General features: G+C 38.2%; 2 protein-coding genes and 1 pseudogene across 5 annotated transcripts in view; 1 reads left to right on the forward strand and 2 right to left on the reverse strand.

Annotated features, from left to right (window-relative positions):
- Nucleotides 1–4,905, reverse strand: part of CYLD (CYLD lysine 63 deubiquitinase) — a gene marked incomplete in the record, with an annotated part of 42,539 nt that extends 37,634 nt beyond the window's left edge. Inside the window, 2 exon segments of the mRNA XM_072422924.1 lie at nucleotides 4,655–4,715; nucleotides 4,792–4,905.
- A 3,406-nt stretch (nucleotides 4,906–8,311) lies between these two features.
- The window catches only part of NOD2 (nucleotide binding oligomerization domain containing 2), a 49,814-nt gene continuing 38,051 nt past the window's right edge, over nucleotides 8,312–20,074 (reverse strand). For 3 of the 4 annotated variants that reach the window (XM_072422921.1, XM_072422920.1, XM_072422922.1), the window contains exons 6-12: nucleotides 19,538–19,621; nucleotides 19,327–19,410; nucleotides 19,156–19,239; nucleotides 18,013–18,096; nucleotides 13,077–13,160; nucleotides 9,920–10,003; nucleotides 8,312–8,805 (exon numbers count right to left, since the gene is read on the reverse strand). In XM_072422921.1, coding sequence (XP_072279022.1) covers nucleotides 8,730–8,805; nucleotides 9,920–10,003; nucleotides 13,077–13,160; nucleotides 18,013–18,096; nucleotides 19,156–19,239; nucleotides 19,327–19,410; nucleotides 19,538–19,621 — 580 coding nt within the window. In that variant the 3' untranslated portion in view covers nucleotides 8,312–8,729. The remainder of the gene's footprint in view (nucleotides 8,806–9,919; nucleotides 10,004–13,076; nucleotides 13,161–18,012; nucleotides 18,097–19,155; nucleotides 19,240–19,326; nucleotides 19,411–19,537; nucleotides 19,622–20,074) is intronic. The other variant, XM_072422923.1, reaches the window with a different exon arrangement.
- On the forward strand, nucleotides 16,640–16,753 carry LOC140338762 (U2 spliceosomal RNA; annotated as a pseudogene).

Consider the following 20,074-nt stretch of genomic DNA (forward strand, 5'->3'; position numbering starts at 1 on the left):
GCCCCTTTTAGCCGGGTGCACCACCCGGCACTTTTCAGTAACCACCCGGCTGTTTTTGGGTGGATACTGAAGAGTTGGGTCACAATACAGGGGCAGCCACCAGCCTAAAACTTTTTCCCACCCAGCTTAAAAAAAATGTCTGGGTTCAACACTGGTAGCAATAAAGAATGATACATCTGTTTATTTTTAAAGGGTCCTTTCACACTTTTCAGGCAGCAAGCAGCCTTAATTCTCTGCCAGAAAAGTTCTCTTGCAGCAGTTTGATGTCAAAAATGCTGGGCACAGTGAGCCGAGTATAGTGACCATGGTGTTAGAGAAGGCTTGTCAGAAGCAGTGCCACAGTTGTAACACATATATTTTCACAGATATCAGACACAAATATATGAAGTTTGTAGAATATAAATTTGTGGCAGTTTTCAATTGGCAGCAGAAAAGTTGCAAATCTGAGCATCTGCAAGCCTCCAAAACCTGAGGGCACCTGCAGAAATATGCCAATATAGATATATTACCCGTAGATACCAGACACACATTTCTTTAGTCAAGTAACTCTAAACTGGTAAATTAGAAATGCAATGCTGGATAGAAAGGGGGGGTTAAATGTCTCATTTACACAAAGCAGAACAATAACCATGATATTTTAGGTTTCTAAATCTAGTAATGTATGTGGGTGGGTAAGTCATGCATAAAAAGGAAAACATTTCAAACACTTTACCATTCCACAGTTTTGCCTTTGTTACAGTCAGTCCAGCCACAAACCAAATCCAAAAGTATGATATAGAAAGGAACATTTTGGCATTTAAATATTGTAGGTGGCTGTCATATTATTATAAAAGAAAAAAAACTGAAAAAGGAACCTTTTCTGGTCACATCTTAACATGTTATCTTAATAATGTTGGAGTCTAGCCCCAGCAAACCTTTTATTTTGTTGTGGTGGAACAAGGAAGGGTAAGCATATTAATTGCCATCTGTGAATGATTTCTCATCGCACAGATGAAAATTATTTTTAATGCACTATGAAGAGTTAGGATTATATATATTATATTTCAGACATTGTCCTCTAGCGCCACGGACTACCTGTCACAGGGACAAGAACGGGAAAAGCATTCTATTGGCTTTAACAAGAAAAAATTGGCAAATGTCTATTGTGAAATTATGATTGTCAGTAATGCTGAGAGATACATTGCTTTATCATAAGGTGTCATAAAAAATACACATGTGATCCCAACATGTAGAAAACATACATTGATAGTGGGAGAGATCACAATGTTAAGCATTCTATAACAAAATTGACTAATTATTTCCTAATATATCATTAAAATAATTAAAATTAAAATACAATTAAAATATGTGGTGAGCAGTGCTGAAATATCACGTCTAGAGACAATTCGACTATGGCAAGAAACACGCAGTGCAGTGGGGTAATTCCTAACCACAAAAAATTTTCTTAGACATCCAGTACAATTTGCACCCGGTCTTTGTAGCCAATATAGCAATAGAGGCTGGACATGTTCTACATTTGGGTGATGAGGTCATTCATACAAAAATGAACATTTTTGATTAAGGCGGACCTGAACTAAAATAATACAGATTTTCTACCATAGGCAACATTTAGAAACAGTTCATTTTGCTTAAGGAGTTTTGCTTAAATCTCAATGCACTTCCTGCACCCTAGGCCTCACAGCTGTTAATCTGCAGTGCGAGATCACCTAGGACCCTAGTAGCCCATTTATTTCATATGGCAAAATTGAGTTCCCTATCCCAATGCTAAAGTTCCATCAAAAAAAGCCATGTCTGCCAAGCGCTCCCCATTCCCTCTTCTTAGGCACCAGAATGCATATCACCCCAATGCAAACATCCATAATTTAACTGTGAGTTTAGCAACCTCACTGTAAGCTCTGTCTGTAGAATTAAACTAAAGAAACACAGAAATGCAAGACATGCCAAACATCACACTTTGGGTCTGATTTACTAAAGCTCTCCAAGACTGCAGAAGATACTTTCATCAACGAGCCTGGGTGATCTAGGAAACCTGAAATAGATTGGCCAGAATTGCTGGATCACCTATTCAAAGCACAATGACCCCAGTGAGGCAGCTTACATGTTGGGGTCCCAGGCTAAACTCTATGAAACCGATACAGGAGAACCAGACCACAATAAAAGAGTCCACAATGTATTTTACAGCCATAATAAAAAAAAAAATATCAACTCTTTTACAAAGTGTTTTTTTCTATATCTTTTTGTTGGTGTATATAGGTCTAGACATGGATTTCAGTATCAGCCTTCCTTTTAGAAAAGTTGCATACCCAAATATATCAACGTCATGGAGTTCCTGTTTCTCAACACCATTTCTTCCAATACTGTCTGAAGCTTGTATTCCATATAAAGTCTTGTTATGAGATTGCCAAAATTATTTTAAAAATATGACATTCAGACTGCAAATGAGTAACTCATTGTTTTGTATAACCCATACTCTCCTAGAATTCCTAAACCTCTGCATATTTAATACAGTCTGATTACTGAAATATCCCTCTCACCTTCCATTTTTGGGCTATATTACTTATATTATAAAAATGCTGCAATAGAGTAGCTGGAAAGTCCATCAGTGGAAAATGCTCTCCAAATCTCATTTGAAGCTAATCTGTTATGAAGCAGACTGTACAAATATTTCTAAGTAAGCAATCAAAAATTGGGGGGCAACATCACAAAACAATATCTCAAGATTAAAATAGATTGTGAATATTTCTGTGCAGGTCAGGTTATATTCCACTAGGATATCCTACTCATAGTAGAAAACCAAGGAAATGCAGAACACAATTATATTACAGACTTTACATATGCTTATTATTCTATCCATCAAGTTGGAATAGCTTTGAACTTTTCATACTGACGCAAATGCAAAACAGGAACCAAACACAATGCCTTCTTTATCAAGTCATTCAAAAGCCATATTCATGTTTACCACAGAAAGCAATCATATTTTCACTTCCACTACCCATTGCGCTCTACAATAACAAAGGCACAAAATACTAATTTCTAAAGGCAATACAACTTCTTTGATAAATAGAGCCCAGTGTTTTGTAAAAAGCTAATCGCAGTCTGAAAGTCAAAAAAGTACTACCTAACCCGACAAGAAAGGACATTTTACTATCTGAAACAAGGATGATGATGATGAGATATTTCCAAACCACTAGGGCAGATTTACTAAAGGGATTTAGGCTGTTCACTTAGCAAAGTATCAAATGGGGTGAACATTCACTTTGTAAAAGTTACCCAATGGTGTGCAAAGAAATTAGTTTTTGCCTGCACACAACTGAAAGAAGTCATCAAAGCTTTACCAAACATAGACAGTGCACTTTGCTTGGAAAACAACCAAAATTAATTTAGTAAATACACCCCAATCATACATAAACAAACATGACAGGACCTAAATGTGTTACCTAAAGGGTCCTTCTTGCCCACTTTATCAGCAACTCACATTTCCTACCACCTGTTCAATCAAAGTCTGTCGCCTTCATAAGCATTTCTGACATCCAACACCTATAGGACCATAAGATGCCAGCATTCCCTAGAAAATACTTTAATTTCTGGAATTTAACACTTGAACCTTTTAACCTGAAGTGTACAATGCCAGTGTCCCCCACTGTATACCTGGTATATACCCACTGTATATTCCCACTGGGTATATTCCCACTAGGTATATTCCCACTGTATATTCCTGGTATAACACTTTGGGAAGTGTCAGATGCCTGCATATCCCACCCCTCCATCCTCCTTCATGCCTTTTAGGCTGCGTACACACGTCCAATGGTTCTCGCTAGATAAACGGTTTAGGGCCGTTAACAGACGAGAATCCGGCGTGTGTAGAGCGCTCATCATCCATCGTCCTGGCGGATCCACGGACGATGGACAATCCTAATGGAAGTGAAGGAGAGAGAGCGCAGTGGGGTTCCGCTCAGTCACTCTCCCCCTTCCCTCTCCATAGAGCAGACCGGTGCTGTATGTACAGAGCTCGTTCATACATCATGCAGTCATGGAAAGGATTGTGAAAGATCATTTCCAACGACAATGGTTGCATGCGTGTATGTAGCCTTCAGTGTCAGGTGTCTGTTCCTGCCATGTCACACTTTTAGGAGTGTCTGCTGCCTGTGCACCTATCAATTGCCTTTATTTGTGGAACACTTGAGAACGTGTCTGTTGCCTTTTCCTCCTGCAGTTCACCATCATTCCTGCCATTTAGTGCCAGATACCTGTGCAAACCATTAACCTGGCATTTAATACTTCCAGAAGAGTCAGTTGCTTTTTTCTCTTTCTATACACCTTCAATCGTGGCTCCGGACACTTGCCATTGTCATTCCTTCTTCTGGCCCCTACATCATAGCAGCAGTAACATGGGGGTCAGTGGGATGGCAGTGTAGCATGCAGACCGGTCAGGATTGTTTAGGAGCAGCAGACAGAAGTCCGGTCTGCAGCCTTGCAGTCAGTGCTGTGTATATATCAGTAATAAACATATGACATGTATTCTATGTGCCTGGAGCTCAGGTCTAGTCAGCATCCCTGCTGATAACATGGTAATGAGCCCTGGCCAGCCTCTGCACACACACCTCCATAGCTGGGTACCACAGACATACTAATATATATTATAGCAGCATCTCACCTCATAAAGAAGGTCACACCGACATTCTCTGCTCATGAAGTCTTCTACATATACTGCCAGGCTGCAAAATAAAAGCCGTTCAGCCTTGTAGAGCTGTCCAGGGAGCGGCCCTTACTCTCCGGTCCCCCAACACTCACCTTTAGTATCGGCGCCTCTCAATGAATAATTAACCTGTTACTATAAATAACAACTACCTCATATTCACATCGTTATAGTGCTCACACTCACAACCAAACCTGACAGCCTAGAAATCCCGCCTACTTTCCCAGGGTAAACACACAGCTAAGTTACAAGTTACCGCCCACTATGGACAATTCTCGCTCCTATTGGAAGATGGTGACGTCTGTCTGTAGGCACGCCTCCTTTAAGGGAATTTCCAGACTTGCTTTGAGTTTGGTAGCATCGCGCAGGTGGGCGGAGCAAAGTTTGGAAGAAGCTATTTTGGTAAGCCTTGATTGGGTTTGCTATCACTATGGTGAATGTTGATTGGTTGGAAGAGCTGCTTGTCTAGAACAGCCTGTCACTGGCTTGTCATTAGGACGTTGTGTTGTGTGTTTATTAGGGGAGGGGATGACATAGTGTTATATAGCAGATACAGTGCAGACAGATGTACAGTGTATAGATAGATGGATATTGTGTGATATATATAGTATAGATATATTGTATGTGTGTGTTATATAGTATAGATAGATGGATATTGTGTGTTATATAGTATAGATAGATGGATATTGTGTGTTATATTAGGTATAGATAGATGGATATTGTGTGATATAAAGTATAGATAGATGGATATTGTGTGTTATATATAGTATAGATATATTGTATGTGTGTGTTATATAGTATAGATAGATGGATATTGTGTGTTATATATAGATAGATGGATATTGTGTGTTATATAGTATAGATATATTGTATGTGTGTGTTATATAAGATAGATAGATGGATATTGTGTGTTATATATAGTATAGATAGATGGATATTGTGTCTGTGTGTTATATATAGTATAGATATTGTGTTTGTGTTATATAGTATAGATATATGGATATTGTGTTTGTGTGTTATATATAGTATAGATATTGTGTGTGTTATTTATAGTATAGGTATTATACTATATATATATAGGTATTATATATATAGTATATAGTATTTTAAAAACTCGCTCATCCCTAATGATCACCCTAAATAAAAAAAAGTCCGTAGGTTACTGTGTCATATGGCTTTGCAAAGTCCAAGTACACAATATTAACTGCTACTCCACTGTCCAACTGTTTACTTCCTCATAAAAGGAGAGTACATTTGTTTGACAACTTCAGTTTTTCTTGAATTCATGGGGACTATCACTTACAATAATATTTTCTAGTACAAACTCTTCAATGTGTGTGTTTTTTTTTTTTGTTTTTTTTTTAAATCAAACTCTCTAGGATCTTACCAACTATAAAAGGTAAACATACCAGTCTGTAGTTACTTGGTAATGACTTTTCTCCCTCTTTAAAGATAGGATCCACATTGGCCTTATGCCAACCCATTGGTACCATGCCAGTGCTTAAAGAAATCCATCAGGTCCTGGTGCTTTATTTAATCTAATTTTATCCGGCTGTTTCGCAATCATATTCATTTATGATATGTACATTTGTTTTAAGCTCTGCATTGTGAGAAAAATTTCCACCCCTATTTTGGCTGTACCCCAGTCAATGTCAGGGTAGTTAAAATCACCCATAACTACCACTGTCCTTGCCTGTGCAGCCCTTTCTATCTGTGCTAGTAGTTGATTCTCTATTTCTTTCTTAGCGCTGGGGGTTCTTTAGCAGACGCCAAAAATGTAGTGTATTATACATACTCCATATTCAACTCCAACAATAATGTTTCACTCTCATCACATGCTTCATCAACAATTTCTTCTTTCACATTCACTTTCAGATCACCTCTCACATACAGACAGACACCACCTTTTCCTTTGATTCTGTCTTTCCCAAAGAGAGAATAGCCTGGAATATTAACAGCCCAGTCATGTGAAGAATAAGGCCAGGATTCAGCAATACCAACTTTCATAAGTCATAATTCTCTTCATTCATTAAGGCTTCCAACTCCCCTATTTTGCTTGCCAGATTTCTAGCATTGCTGCATTTACCAGCACTGTTTGACAAATTCTTTTATTTTTCAGAACAATTAGTACTGCGCACTCCAATATTTGTGTGTAACAATGGAAATTCCTTATATTTATCCATAACCCTCCCCCCAACTATCCCCAAGCCACGCTCCACTGCTGACTGACCCTCGTCTGCCCTTTCTGCCACATTAAACAGCATACCTACAGTTATTCTGTTTATCCCCATACATCAATGGTTATGGAATTAGTAGTTTACACAAGACATATACAATTGCTTTTTGCTTCTGGATCATCTTAAAGGAAATTACAATAACACAGCATGTCTGGCAAAATTATCATGAATTTTCTGTACTTCCTGAAACATCTTACAATGAAAAACAAATGCAGCCACCACATGTAAAAACTGGTGAATTACAATATATTACTACATTCTTTTTCTTAGGTTTAGTTATATTTTAGGGGGGGCAGTACATGTTTTTTTTGAACATGCCACAAGGGGGCACACATGCATTAGGAAAAAGCCTGCAAAACAGAATAACGAACTGAAAATAACCCTGCGATTATTATGCGCAAACATATTACACAGCACTATAGTACATTAAATAGGGACATAATTTATGCTTTGTTTATGAAGATATGGGATTACCATTTACGCTGCTGTAAGATTTTTTAAAATTTATTTTACCGTATGGTATTGTAGTGCTTACAACAACACAAATTATTATATGGTTTGTGATATTTGTGAATGAACAGCGATTTACCTTCTCCTTCTGTGGGGTACCTTTAACCTGACATAAATTTGCAATTTTTTATTCTTTTAGCTATACTTGTCATTTCTATATTTGACTAATTTTTGTAAGCTGCTAAAGCACTATATATATCCCAAAATGCTATATCATAGACTGGGCTTGCCATGCTTGGGGAGAAGGAACCAGCAAGGGACACTATAGCTAGCTCAATGGTGGTGTGAGCCCTAAAAATGGCCAAGGCCTGGTATTCCCTGAGGATGTTGCTCTGCAGACTGGTTGTGGTCCTTGTGCACACCAGCGTTGGCAGAGAAATGTCTAGTACTGAATCAGCAGGCAAGAGAATGGTCAAGAAGGCTTGGGTCAAGGCAGGCATCAAACAAGAAAGGTCAGGGACTGCACAGCAGAGCTAGGAGGCTCGGCAGTAGTCTGGAGACACGTTGAATGAATGCTGATCCCTGTGTCTGAGCCAGCTAAATAGCCAAGGGCCGGTGGTAGGGGTGATGCTGATAAAATTTGGAAGAGTAGGCGTGCTCAGGGCAAGCACTGCCCGCATGAACAGGGGAGAGGCACCCCTGCTTTAGTGAAGAGGTGGTAAGTGTGACACTGAGAATGTGGAATGTGGAACACATTAGTTCCATGGTGTTCATCATTTATCTTGGAAAAGGAAAACGGGGCATCCCCAATGGTCTTATTAACATAGGAGTATTCCCAACTACTATATGTTCTTCTGTCTATTCTTTCTTTTTTTGCTTAGGAAACAATAACACAAGAAACCTTAAAAAAACACTGGATAACTTAAAATTTTATTGCAAAAAGCCCTCTTTATTTACAAAAACAAGGATAGAAAAAAAAGCAAGATACATTATGGCTCATGGACAAATGTAAAAAAAATGAGAACTTGTACATTGCAGATAGCCAAAAAAGAACACTGGTGCCACCTAAACTGACATGTGAGATCCAAATAGCTCATGACTCAAGGAACCCCTGGAAATCTCTAGAGGATCCCTAGGGTACCAAAGAATCCTGGTGAGAAACTTTGATCTAACAGATGAAGTGACAAAGCAGATGAGACACGAATACAAATGTTTGTGGTGTATATGTAGATTTCATGCTAAGTTTTAAAACATAAACCATGTTACTAAAGAATTCTTTCTTCAGTCTTAATAAATGGGGTTATGTTATCAAGTGGATCCACGCAGGCTTTGTATGTATCATTAGTTCATCCTCTAAGAAACAGACGATCCAACTTGTCAAATATCTCCACGTCTTCTTCTAAAAGTTTAGCCCCTTTTAGCCTAAAGTGAGATACATTACAAATAGTATAAGTCCTAGTAAAAATCATTTGGATACCACTTGTACCACATCAAGCAATTACTGTTGGATAGTATGTTTGCTTCTTTTAGCTTAGTCTCTGAAGAAATTCTTTTTTCCATACCATTGCAAAATAATACAAATACACACATTCAACAGCTAGTTTAGTAGGTACACTTTGCTGGTACTAGGTTGGACCCCCTTTTGCCCTCACAGCAGGCAAAAATCTTTGTGGCACAGGTTCAACAAGGTGCAAGAAACATTCTATAAGAATTTTCTTCCATATAAACGTGATGGCATCACACAGTTGCTGTTGATTTGACCGCTGTAAATCCATAATGCAAATATCCTGCATCACCAAATCTCAAAAGTACTCTTTTGGATTAAGTTGTGGTGGCTGTGGAGGGGATTTAAGTACATTGGCCCTGATTTATTAAAGTTCTTCAAGGCTGGAGAGAATGCACTTTCATCAGTGAAGCTGGGTAATCCAGCAAACCTGGAATGGATTTCCTAAAAGTCATTAGCTATTTGTTAGAAAATGACCAGATCCATTCCAGGTTTGCTGGATCATCCAGCTTCAATGATGAAAGTTTATTCTCTCTAGCCTTGGAGAACTTTAATAAATCAGGGCCAGTGAGCTCATTATCATGTTTAGGAAACCAGTTGTTAATGATCTGCGCTTCGTGATATGCTGCAATATTGTACTGGAAGTAGCCATCAGAAGATGTGTACTCTGTGGTCATAAAGGCAAGAACATGTCAAAAAAAGTTAACCTCGTGTCAAGCTATCTCTGCTAGGGAGCCTGTTCTGCCCTATAAAGAAGGGAAAGACAAACAGGAGCAACCTGCTGCAGGGACAGCAATTGAATTAGTATCAGCTATTATCCATCATTGGTGATCCAACAGGGAAATCATTAATGACCTCTTCAAGGACATCGGGGGACACCTGTTCCAGAACTAGATTTTCATCTAGGCCATGCATGGATATTGTCCAGGGGAGCATGGTGCTTGTGTTCTCTTTAATTAAGCCAAATTTTATTGTAATACTTTTCAAATCATAAATAAAATATGAAAATACTTGGAAACTAACAGCACTTACCAGATTGCTGTGATAGTGTTGTTATAATTCAATGCATCAGCAAATGCAGACACACCGGTTTTACTGAAATTGTTGTTGGAAATCCTATAAAGAAATACAAAAATATGAATAAAATTAACAAATCATGGAGAGCAGATTACACAATATTTATAGAAAATTCTTAGTTTTTCCGCCAGCCTATTGGTAGCATATTCTGGTATCATACCTTTTAGATGCCTAATTGTTTTTTTTTAACTTTATTTAATGTGATTTATTTTTCAAAGTAAAACATTGTAATGTATAATTAAAAAATATTAAAGCTGAGTCCACACATACTTTAAAACCGCAACCCGCAACAATATTCCCAATTTTTTCAAACACCCAAAAGTTTAAATGATAGATTTAATTTAATTGGTAGAAATTGTCCAGCAGGTTTTATTTTGTAATAAAAAATTACAGTATATTTTCAGTATAAACAGACCACAATGGGGCACAATGCAGGGTTTATTCAAGCAAACATCAGACATTTTGCAGCTGAGGTCGAGTTGCAGAAGGATCTTTTTGGCTGATCTCCACATCAGGCCCGGAAAGGTGGCAGGAGCTGATAACAATAGCAGGTATCATTACATTTTGTAGGCCAGGTAAAAATCAAGTGTAGTCCCAGCTCAATAGTTGATGGGGTCCTCACTTGTCGGAAAGTCCGGACTAGATTTAGCAAACAATCAGATGATTTGAGCACTGCCTAAATGCTGCTGTTGGCCCGAGGTTCAAAAAACTGAAATGTTTTGCTGAGGCAGCCACAGCTGCTCCTCCTTTTGGTGTCAGAGGACAAAGGAGTCTCTTACACAGTACTTCCGTAAGGTGTTGTATTTTGGGCTCTTTTCTGAGATGGTCAGATGGATTAGGGATCTATTAGGCTGGTTGTTAGGAGATGCTCGTCTGGCCGACGACCTTGTGCTGTGTGCTATCACACTATAAAACACTGTTTGTTCTGTCCGGAAATGTGTTATGCAGCAGCCAGGAAAACCAAGATAGCAGCAGCCTCTGCTCCCCTTTAGCCGTGCAGCCTGATGGATTTTTGGCATCCCCAGCATCCACTGTTAGGCTGCGCACAGCTGTAGGGGATTCTAGAGGCTGATCAGCTCCTGACTGCTAGTGGAGTCATGTGTTTTCCTATGCATTTGGTACCCAAATGGCTGATACTTTAACATGCAAAGCCTCCCAGGATACTAACATCATGCATGCCAGAAGGCTCTTGGCTGCTCCTTTTGGGCATGCCCAATATCACGTCACACGCCCTCCACTTGGGCAGTGTGAGATCAGGTGATGCAGGAAGAAGAACCCGAAAAAAGAGAAAAGAAGAGGTCGGTGCTGGGCCAAAGACAGATACTGGGATGACGTGGGACCCAAATGAAGAAAACTATTGACGGATAGACGGATCTGTGCAATTAAAGGTTAAGTGTATTTTTTGTTTTAATTTTGGGTTTAGTTCCGCTTTAAGTACTGATGGACAGTCTGCCACCTCATCATCAACCCCTTTCTCATTGCTCGAGACCACTTTGTAGTGAGTTCCAGGTCCTGGAATATTCTCACCAGCACTTGCATCCACCTGCAGCAAATCAATGATTGTGTGAACAAATCATTTTACTGACTCATCATATCTATCCTGTGGGTTTATTGAAGGATTAGCAGAAGAGAAGATAGACTGTTGGCTCTTCCTCAACTACTCCAATACACAATGAAAAATGGCTGCTAAGGTCCTACCCTTTAATAGTGTGAGGGCTGACGGTTAACAAAGCTGCCACTTAACACTGCTGATCACAAGGAAAAGAAAGATGATTGTTTGGAAATATGTAGGTCTTAATGCGCTTTGAACATTGTATTTGCCTTTATAAAGATTCATTGTAGAGTGTGTGTATTAAACACTGCAAAGGGCTCATTTGATGCAGATGAAGTAATATTTATTGAAGGCTACATTTCAGGTAAAACAATCAACTAGCAGTGATTCTGAACATTCTTTGCAGTGTTTCACTGTGACTCCTGCATAGGGTGTCACTGACAGCCTAAGCTCACAAGAAGTGGTGAAATGACACCAGGAACCATTTAATCAAAAAGAGGAGGGCAGTATGTATGTGTAAGTATCTATTTTTAAAAAATCCTAAACTTGAGCTTCCCATACTTGCAGAGATAGTGCACTAAATGTGGCTATTCCCAAATACAGCACAGTGAAATAGGGATGAGCAAGATTTTTTAAACTCAATCTCACTGTGAATTCGGCCATTCTCACCGAAATTGTAAACAAGAATGGCCGGTGTAAATTCACCAAACAAGATCAAATTTTTCTAAAAAAAAAATGTCCCGCAGGCTGTGCTGATTAATGGCGCATGCGATCCCCGGCACTAGAGGGTAAATTGGGAGAAGTCTCCCCATTCAAAACCTCCAGTGCTCTCTGATTGGCCGAGCAAAGGAAAATCCTGATGACGCTCAAGTGTCAAGTCTCTCCATTCAAAACCTCTAGTGCTCTCTGATTGGCTGAGGAAAGGAAAATCCTTATGACGCTCAAGCGTCATCAGGATCCTCAACCAAGCGTCATCAGGATTTTCCTTTCCCCAGCCAATCAGAGAGCACTACAGGTTTTGAATAGGGAGACTTTTCCCCATTTAACCTCTAGTGCCGGGGATCTTATACTGAGCTGATCAATGAATGCAGCCGTGGCTGCATTCATTGATCAGCACAGCCTGCGATCCCCGGGCATTAGAGGTTAATTAAACTCTAGTGCCTGGGGATCACACACAGGAGGATTTCCAGGGCTGCATCAATTAATGCAGCCCCGGGAATCCTCCTGTGATGATTTACTGGAACTTCCGATGGGTCCGAAAAATCGGTTTGCTGAAAATTCGCGGACCCATCGGAAGTTCGAGGAAACTGTCGCTCATCCCTACAATGAACGTGGAAATAAAAAAAGTACAGACCCCATTGTGAACCTATAAGCATTTTGACCTGACTACAAAAATACGTGCCCATCGACAGAAGCCCCAAATAATGTTGAGTTATCTGACTACTTACAAAAATAAAAGTATGTGTTATATAATAAGGAATGCATGCACACACAGCACAGCCATATTTACAAAGCTAATCAAACAGTGTATTGATTTAATATTTAATATGATATACACACTTTAAAACCTTCATGGCACAGTTTTCTTTAAGACTGTCTGCTATTGCAATGGCGTCGCTATCTTGAAGTTTATTTTCATCAAGCCTGCAGGAAACAGTAAACAATGTGTATCAGTAATTGGTTTTAATGCCTACTTAACTGAACTCCATACTTCATTCACATAAAATCATTGATGTGGGTCAACTGTTAATGCACTTAAAATGATGATATGTAGCAAAAGCATGGATGATGGAACGGTTCGGAACTGGCTGTCATAAATGCAAGACAACTGGAAAGATGCTGTATATGTTCAAGTTAACCCTTTGCTGTGTGTTGACTCCAGCCCAAGTTTGCTTTAACCCTTTAATGCCATGACATGTGGTAGGGAAAAGCTAAACTGAATAAAGCTGAACAGACGGATCAAATACATTCTGGAAATCTGTTTTTCTTCTGGTTAAGTAACTATTTTTATGCCTAGCGAACACACTTACACAAATAAAAACAGTAGCTGTCCAGTGGCCCCAGGCTGCTGTTAGGAAGGTGAAAGATCATTAGAAAAAGCATTTTCTCTTCCTGTGCTATTACCGTAGCATATTCATTTTCAACACATGTACATAAAAGACAGCTCCTCCAGTTTGAGCTATGATGCACATATGAGGCAAACACCATATCAAACGTAGATACTAAAACTAGCAAAGAAATTATATTTCATGTTTTTTAATAAATGCAGAGCCTTTATATGTACCTGGTGTTTCAATTTAAAATGTGCTTTTTGAAACTATCTGTAACCAATGATGTAGTTAAAGCCAGAGAAGTGTACTGCTCTGGGACCATTAGAACCAGAGAGCCCACACAGCCCATAACAAATTGATCAATTTGGCAACAATTTTACACATAACTAAAAGGCCATATATGCAGCTTAGGCACCTGTTTATTTGCAACCTCAACTTTGATTGTATTTAATGTAACTAAACTTTTATTCTTTAAAGCAGAACTAAATTCACCTTTCCTCGCTCCATCGCTGGTGCTGACATCTTCACCTTATTCCGGGTTTGGGTCTTTGGAAATCCTAATTGGCCCAGCAAGAATCCCATAACTCCCATACGTGGTCACAGGTGTTCATGCATTCTTGGCATCCAGGTATACAAAAGGCTGTTTAGTCATCAACCAATAATTGTTTCTTTTTCATCGGCAGAAATAATAGCATTTCATACAAGGTTATTGTCAAAATATTAAAAGCCAAGCTGAGACCAGTTGAACAAGAAATTGTTCTGTGTATAGGAGGTGATTGTAGTACAGATGTATTGTTGTAGGCAGCAAAGTGTAATGTAAATTCTGCCCTGTACTGATATAAAAAAAAAGAAGCGAAACATTTGCATATTGCACTTTCTCCACTTACTCAAGATTTGTCACTTTTTTTGTAGTTTTCCTTAATTGCAATGTACAGATATATTCAGCATTGTTAAAAATGTATTGTCTCAAAAAGTAATGCATAATATCAATTCTTATTTTTATCAGACTTTAAACGTAGTACTACAATGTGCATTTCTCTCTATTGCCCTAGTTATAAGTAAATCATGTGTTTTATATTGCTTTTTGTTAAAATGTAAAAAAAAGAAAATTGAATGTTTACCTCCTATATTTGGCAGTTACTGAGTGGCAGGGTTTTTTTTTAATAAAACAGCAATTCCTTGATCATTGATTCACCACAAATATTCTCTGCTTAAGATTTTTATCTTGAATATAGACCCCCTTAGAGTTCATTCCTACTGGTGCATTGCACATATTTACAGAAAGAAATGCAATTTCACATGCAATACACATGCAATATCACATTATCACATATGCTGGGTTACCACTTAGTCCTATTGGTGCTTCAAATGCCCCTTAACAGCACCCTGCATGTGGCAACATCCTGCAATGCTCTACTGTGAGCTGTATCAAAAGCACAGCAGTGCAGAACTTTTTTGTGCATTGTGGTGCATTGGGCAACCCATTCAAATGAAAGGACCACCCTAACACAATGCATGTGAGGGGCAACACGCAATCATTTTTTAAACAATCATAGTGGGAACCCAGTCTTCATATCAGTTAAGCAATGAACAATCAGAGGGATTACCACTGTTGTTCAGGGTTAAAGCACTGGTCTGCCATCACTTGTCTTTTGTAGGCATGCAATTCTGGTAGTAGAGACTAGCACCCCAGTCGGGGCCCTTACCAGCTAGTCCCTTACTTTGACATTATTACATGTCTTCAGGACATGAAAGGGCGCCGTTGTTAGACAGCATATAGGAAGTGTTCATGTAACCCAGACAGTTGGCACATAAAGAACTGCAACTTTGCAGTGAAGAAACAAGAACAATCAGAACCAAGCAAGTCACATCACCACTGATTTAAGTAAGATAAATAGTATTTTAGCTAAGTTAAAAAAAAAAACAGGGCGAAAGTGGGTAGTAACTGCCTGGAGATCATATAACTAGCTGATAACTTTACAAAAAAAGAGACCTGTCCATTGTACTCACTGAACCAGGTTTTTATATTTGAAACTGTTGCAGGACCAAAAGAAAAAAAATATTGGATGTGTTTTGCAAATTTTACTGTGCTTTGCTCCCCTTTGTTTACTTGGTTCTCCCTAAAACAGGCATGCAGTCCCCACAAAGACAGCATGGTCTCAGAGTTTATCATAAACTCTAAACATGATGCAGAAAGGATAAAAGATAAAAGCACACTCCACCACCATTGTTTACAGACATCAGAGAAGTCCTCCATACCCACACTGTGAATTCTTGCTGTCAGACACAGCTGTGGCCTGAATGTCCTACATGGCACAAGCAGACAAATCAAAGTGCCATCCCACAGGGTAGGATATTTCTGTGTATATGGATGAAATGCAGTGACGGTAGGGGACAATGTGAAATATAAAGCACAAGGCAGTGAATGTAATAGGTATAAGCCAATGCATCACATACAGGTATAAGCAGCATGTGTAATGCGGAGACATAAAAAAGAATGAGTGGGTGCATGTAAAAGAGAGGTGGCACACTCTGAGATCCTGGAAACAGAATCAAAGAATCGCAGATAACAGAGACTGTTGTTCCAGGAAACATCCGATTGCCTCATTGAATCAGGAAGGAATTTTTTTTCCCTGTTGGAGTAAATTGTACCAGTTTGTTAATAGGGTTTTATTTCTGGAATATGTTTATTTCCCTTGTGGTTGAATTTAATGGACTTATGTCTTTTTTTACCCTGACCTACTATGTAACAGGAAACAAACATAATAACGGGAAAATATAAAGGGCACATACCCCGCAGGAATTAGGATCACCAAATTTTTGGCCAACTATAGCAATCAACACGCAGTGGCAGAGAACAGAAAAGAGTGGTGTAATATAATTTGTTATTGAAAACAAGTAAATCTCTTGTGGCCATAAGTTAAAACTGTTCCACATATCTAAGTAACTAGGTGATCACTTCCTTCTACATTAGGTGGATTAGAATTGGTTTATAAAGGTTAAGGAGGATAGAATTAATTTCTGTATGCTATCACTTTAACCCTATTCATTTGCTAAGAAGTCTCTGCAACTATTGCTTCTCGGCCTTTTGGTCAAGATCAAGTGTAGTACCTGTTCTTACCAGTTCTAGGTAGAAGGAAACCCAATGTGTTCCTGTAGAGGTAAGAAAAGAACCACCCACCCTCCACCTTCCTTAATAATCTAGAAACCATAAAAAAGGGTCTGCAGTGCTCATGCCCCTGGGCTGGCAGTCCAGGGCGCCAAAACAAAGGCAATGTATTGGGGAATGCACAATGCTTTCAGTATGGTACTAAGAGTGTAAGGTGTTTTGGTTTGGCTCACCTCCATCTTGATGGGGTCTTTCTTTCAGGGACAACTACATTAGCGATTGATTGGTCCTGGCTTCAGCAGATCCTCTGAGTTTTTTGGTCACCTGGTTTGTAAGGTATGTTCTAAATACCTTTTTACAAATTCATTTTTACAACATTTAATATTTTCACTTGTCTCCTATCCATGAATAGTTTTTCAACATTCCCTCTAAAAACCCAATTTTTGGTCTCAACATTTTTCTCAGATTCACCTATGAAAAAAAGCTAGATTTTGCCCAATATCTGTCCTTCAATAGTAAAATTGTTTCCCTGTGCCATTCATTTAATATATTACTAGGGGAATGTACATTTGTTCACCCACTTTTTTTTTTGCATACAAGAAATACAAAGCTTATATGGATCAGGAGCTGCTGTGAATAATGCTACACTGAGCTTTACAGGGGACCTAATGTCGTAATGTCACAAACTAGCGTGACTGAGACACAGTGTTCCATTTTTCTCATGTTAGGTCAAATTTACTATTTCATTTATTGTTGTCTGGGGATTTGCAGCCCCTGATTAGACTTGACAGCACAATATGTATTTTTTGGAAAATGTTGACCTCCAGGAGGCCGTTTAAAGCAGATGTTTCATTTATCTATGTTGTATAGGATTTTACTAACTGACAGTCATCTGTATAATTTGTTATTTGATATGTTTGTATTGTATATTGTTGGTTTTTGGATGTCAAATTTAAAAATAAAGTTTTTAAAAAAAAGAGTTGACAGCACAATATAGGAAGCTCTAGAGAGGAGGGGATATTGCAAGTATTTACTAACAATTGACAATATTTTATACATTCAGGCTGGAGTGTGGGAGGATGAAGCAGAACAAAGTGCCAAACAGTTAACGTGGTGACAAGAAGCAAACTTATAGAAAGAGAAACCAATTTAACAGATTGGCGAGCTTTTCACTGTCCTAGCAGCAGAATAATAGACAGAAAATCTTTTGATTTAAGGTGAATAATACAGCTAAAATGGTTTTGTTGGATATGGGCTTTTCATTTTTATTTTGGCAATTTTGTCTGGAGTGTTTGCATTGAGGTGACATCAATAAATAGACAGGAGAAATACCTACCAGAGTTCTTCTAGTACTGCATTGTTTTTCAGCATATTGGCCAATGCCTGCCCTCCAATACTTCCTATGTTGTTGCCCACCATGCTACAATTGAAAAAACAAATGTTATACATGCAAATATGTTGAACCATTCCACATAAAGGAGAACTCTCTTCCCAATTATTCCCTTTAGGGACATTACAAAGGACAAGAGGGCACTCTTTGCATCTGGAGGAAAAGAAGTTTAATTTTAACATAAGGAAGGGATTCTTCACTGTAAGGTCTGTAAAAATGTGAAATCGGCTCCCTCAGGTAGTAGTTTTAGCAACTACTATAGATTGCTTTAGGAAAAAGCTGGATTTTTTTTTTAGAAGAACAGAAAATAACTGGGTATTAAAGTTTTAAAGCAAAGACAACATTTTTTCCCTGTTGGAGCAAATAGTATCAGGTTTTTTTTGCCTTCCTCTGGATCCACTATGTCTATAGGGTTTTTATCTGGAATATGTTTATTTCCTTATTGGTTGAACTTGATGGACTTTTTTCAACCTATCTGTAACTATGCAAGTCTATGGGCTCTATTAATAAATTAATACCGCGTTAATTTATCTGACAATTGCTGACAAATGATCATACCTCTCTAGGTGTATGCTTTCAGTTCCAATTAAAAATAATGGCTTGTTCTGCCATTTAGTAGCCAATCTAAAAAATGCACTGCTGACACAATAGAAAATGCTATCTGTGTAAGTGAAATTATAAAGAAATCCAGAGCGAATTGACAGGGGAATAATTTATAAATAAGGCCCTATAAAAGGTTAGCCCTTTAACAGACCAAACCCAACGCATGAATTTTGGTTTCAATTAGTCAAACGCAAAAAAAAAAAAAAAGTTGAATGCCTGAACCAAAGGATAAACAAAATGAAACTAGGAGTGAACTGCACACATGAACTTAACACAACACAGAAATTTCACATACATGCTTGTAATTAATTAGGCCTCTTTTTATTTATTGCAAAGGCAACTGTGATATCTGATGTAGTAATTTAATTTCAATTTTTACTTTTTTTAAATAGATTCCTTTACTTCATTAACCAAAAAAATGAATTGATTGAATTAAAATGTACAATTTATAATAAAGAATAAGCAACACATGCCTTTTTTTCTTACCTGAGCCATACCATGCTCTTGTTACTCTTTAATGCATCTGCAATAGCTTTTGCTCCAGCATCGCCCACTTGATTTCCCCACAGTCTATAAAAAAGACAGGTAAGTATCAACAGGTTTTACAAGCATTCCTATAATATAACCTATTCAACTTGGAAGTAGTTTATTACTTACCCCAGGTATTTTATTGACTGATTTTCCTTTAGACCTTCTGCTAAAATTTGTCCACCAACTTCAGTTATACAATTGTTCCCCAATCTAAAAGAAAAAAAAATACATTGTGTAGTAAACGTCAACTAATAGGTGCCCAACTATTCACACAATATACAACAGATTCAAGTGCCTGACTATAGTCTGCACACAATATACAACATTTCCACCTTACCTTAGGGACAAAAAATTCTGCCTCTTTTTCAAAAGATTTGCTAGGGAATTCATACAATTGTCAGTCAATCCGTTGTTGAACAAACTAAAATAAACACAACATAAGATGAAGCTAAAGAGCCTATTTGCACATAAAAGGTAAACCCCTCACATATAAAGGTAGTCCCAGGTTACATATGAGATAGGGGCTGCAGGTTGTTCTAAAGTTGAATTTGTCTGTAAGTTGGAACAGGTACATTATTTTAATAAATTAAATTAGGACAGATGTTTGTCTCAACATATTATTAGGCAGCGTGGTGTCAGTTACTGTATAAAATCCTTACTGTGAGCTTATCACACAACAAAAAAAAAAAAACTTTATGGAGTCTAGACATTCATTACCATCTGGAGCAAGCTGTGCTTTGATATGCAAAAAAAAACAACTGCAGAGTTTGTCTTGGTCAATAAAGAGTTACAAGAGCTTGCAGAAGACCTCATCTCTTAAGATCACCAACAACCTCAGCTGTGTTTAGCAAAAGATTTCTTCTGCAAGTCATGC

Source organism: Pyxicephalus adspersus, chromosome 9 (assembly GCF_032062135.1).
Source record: "Pyxicephalus adspersus chromosome 9, UCB_Pads_2.0, whole genome shotgun sequence".
NCBI classification, from domain to species: Eukaryota; Metazoa; Chordata; class Amphibia; order Anura; family Pyxicephalidae; genus Pyxicephalus; species Pyxicephalus adspersus.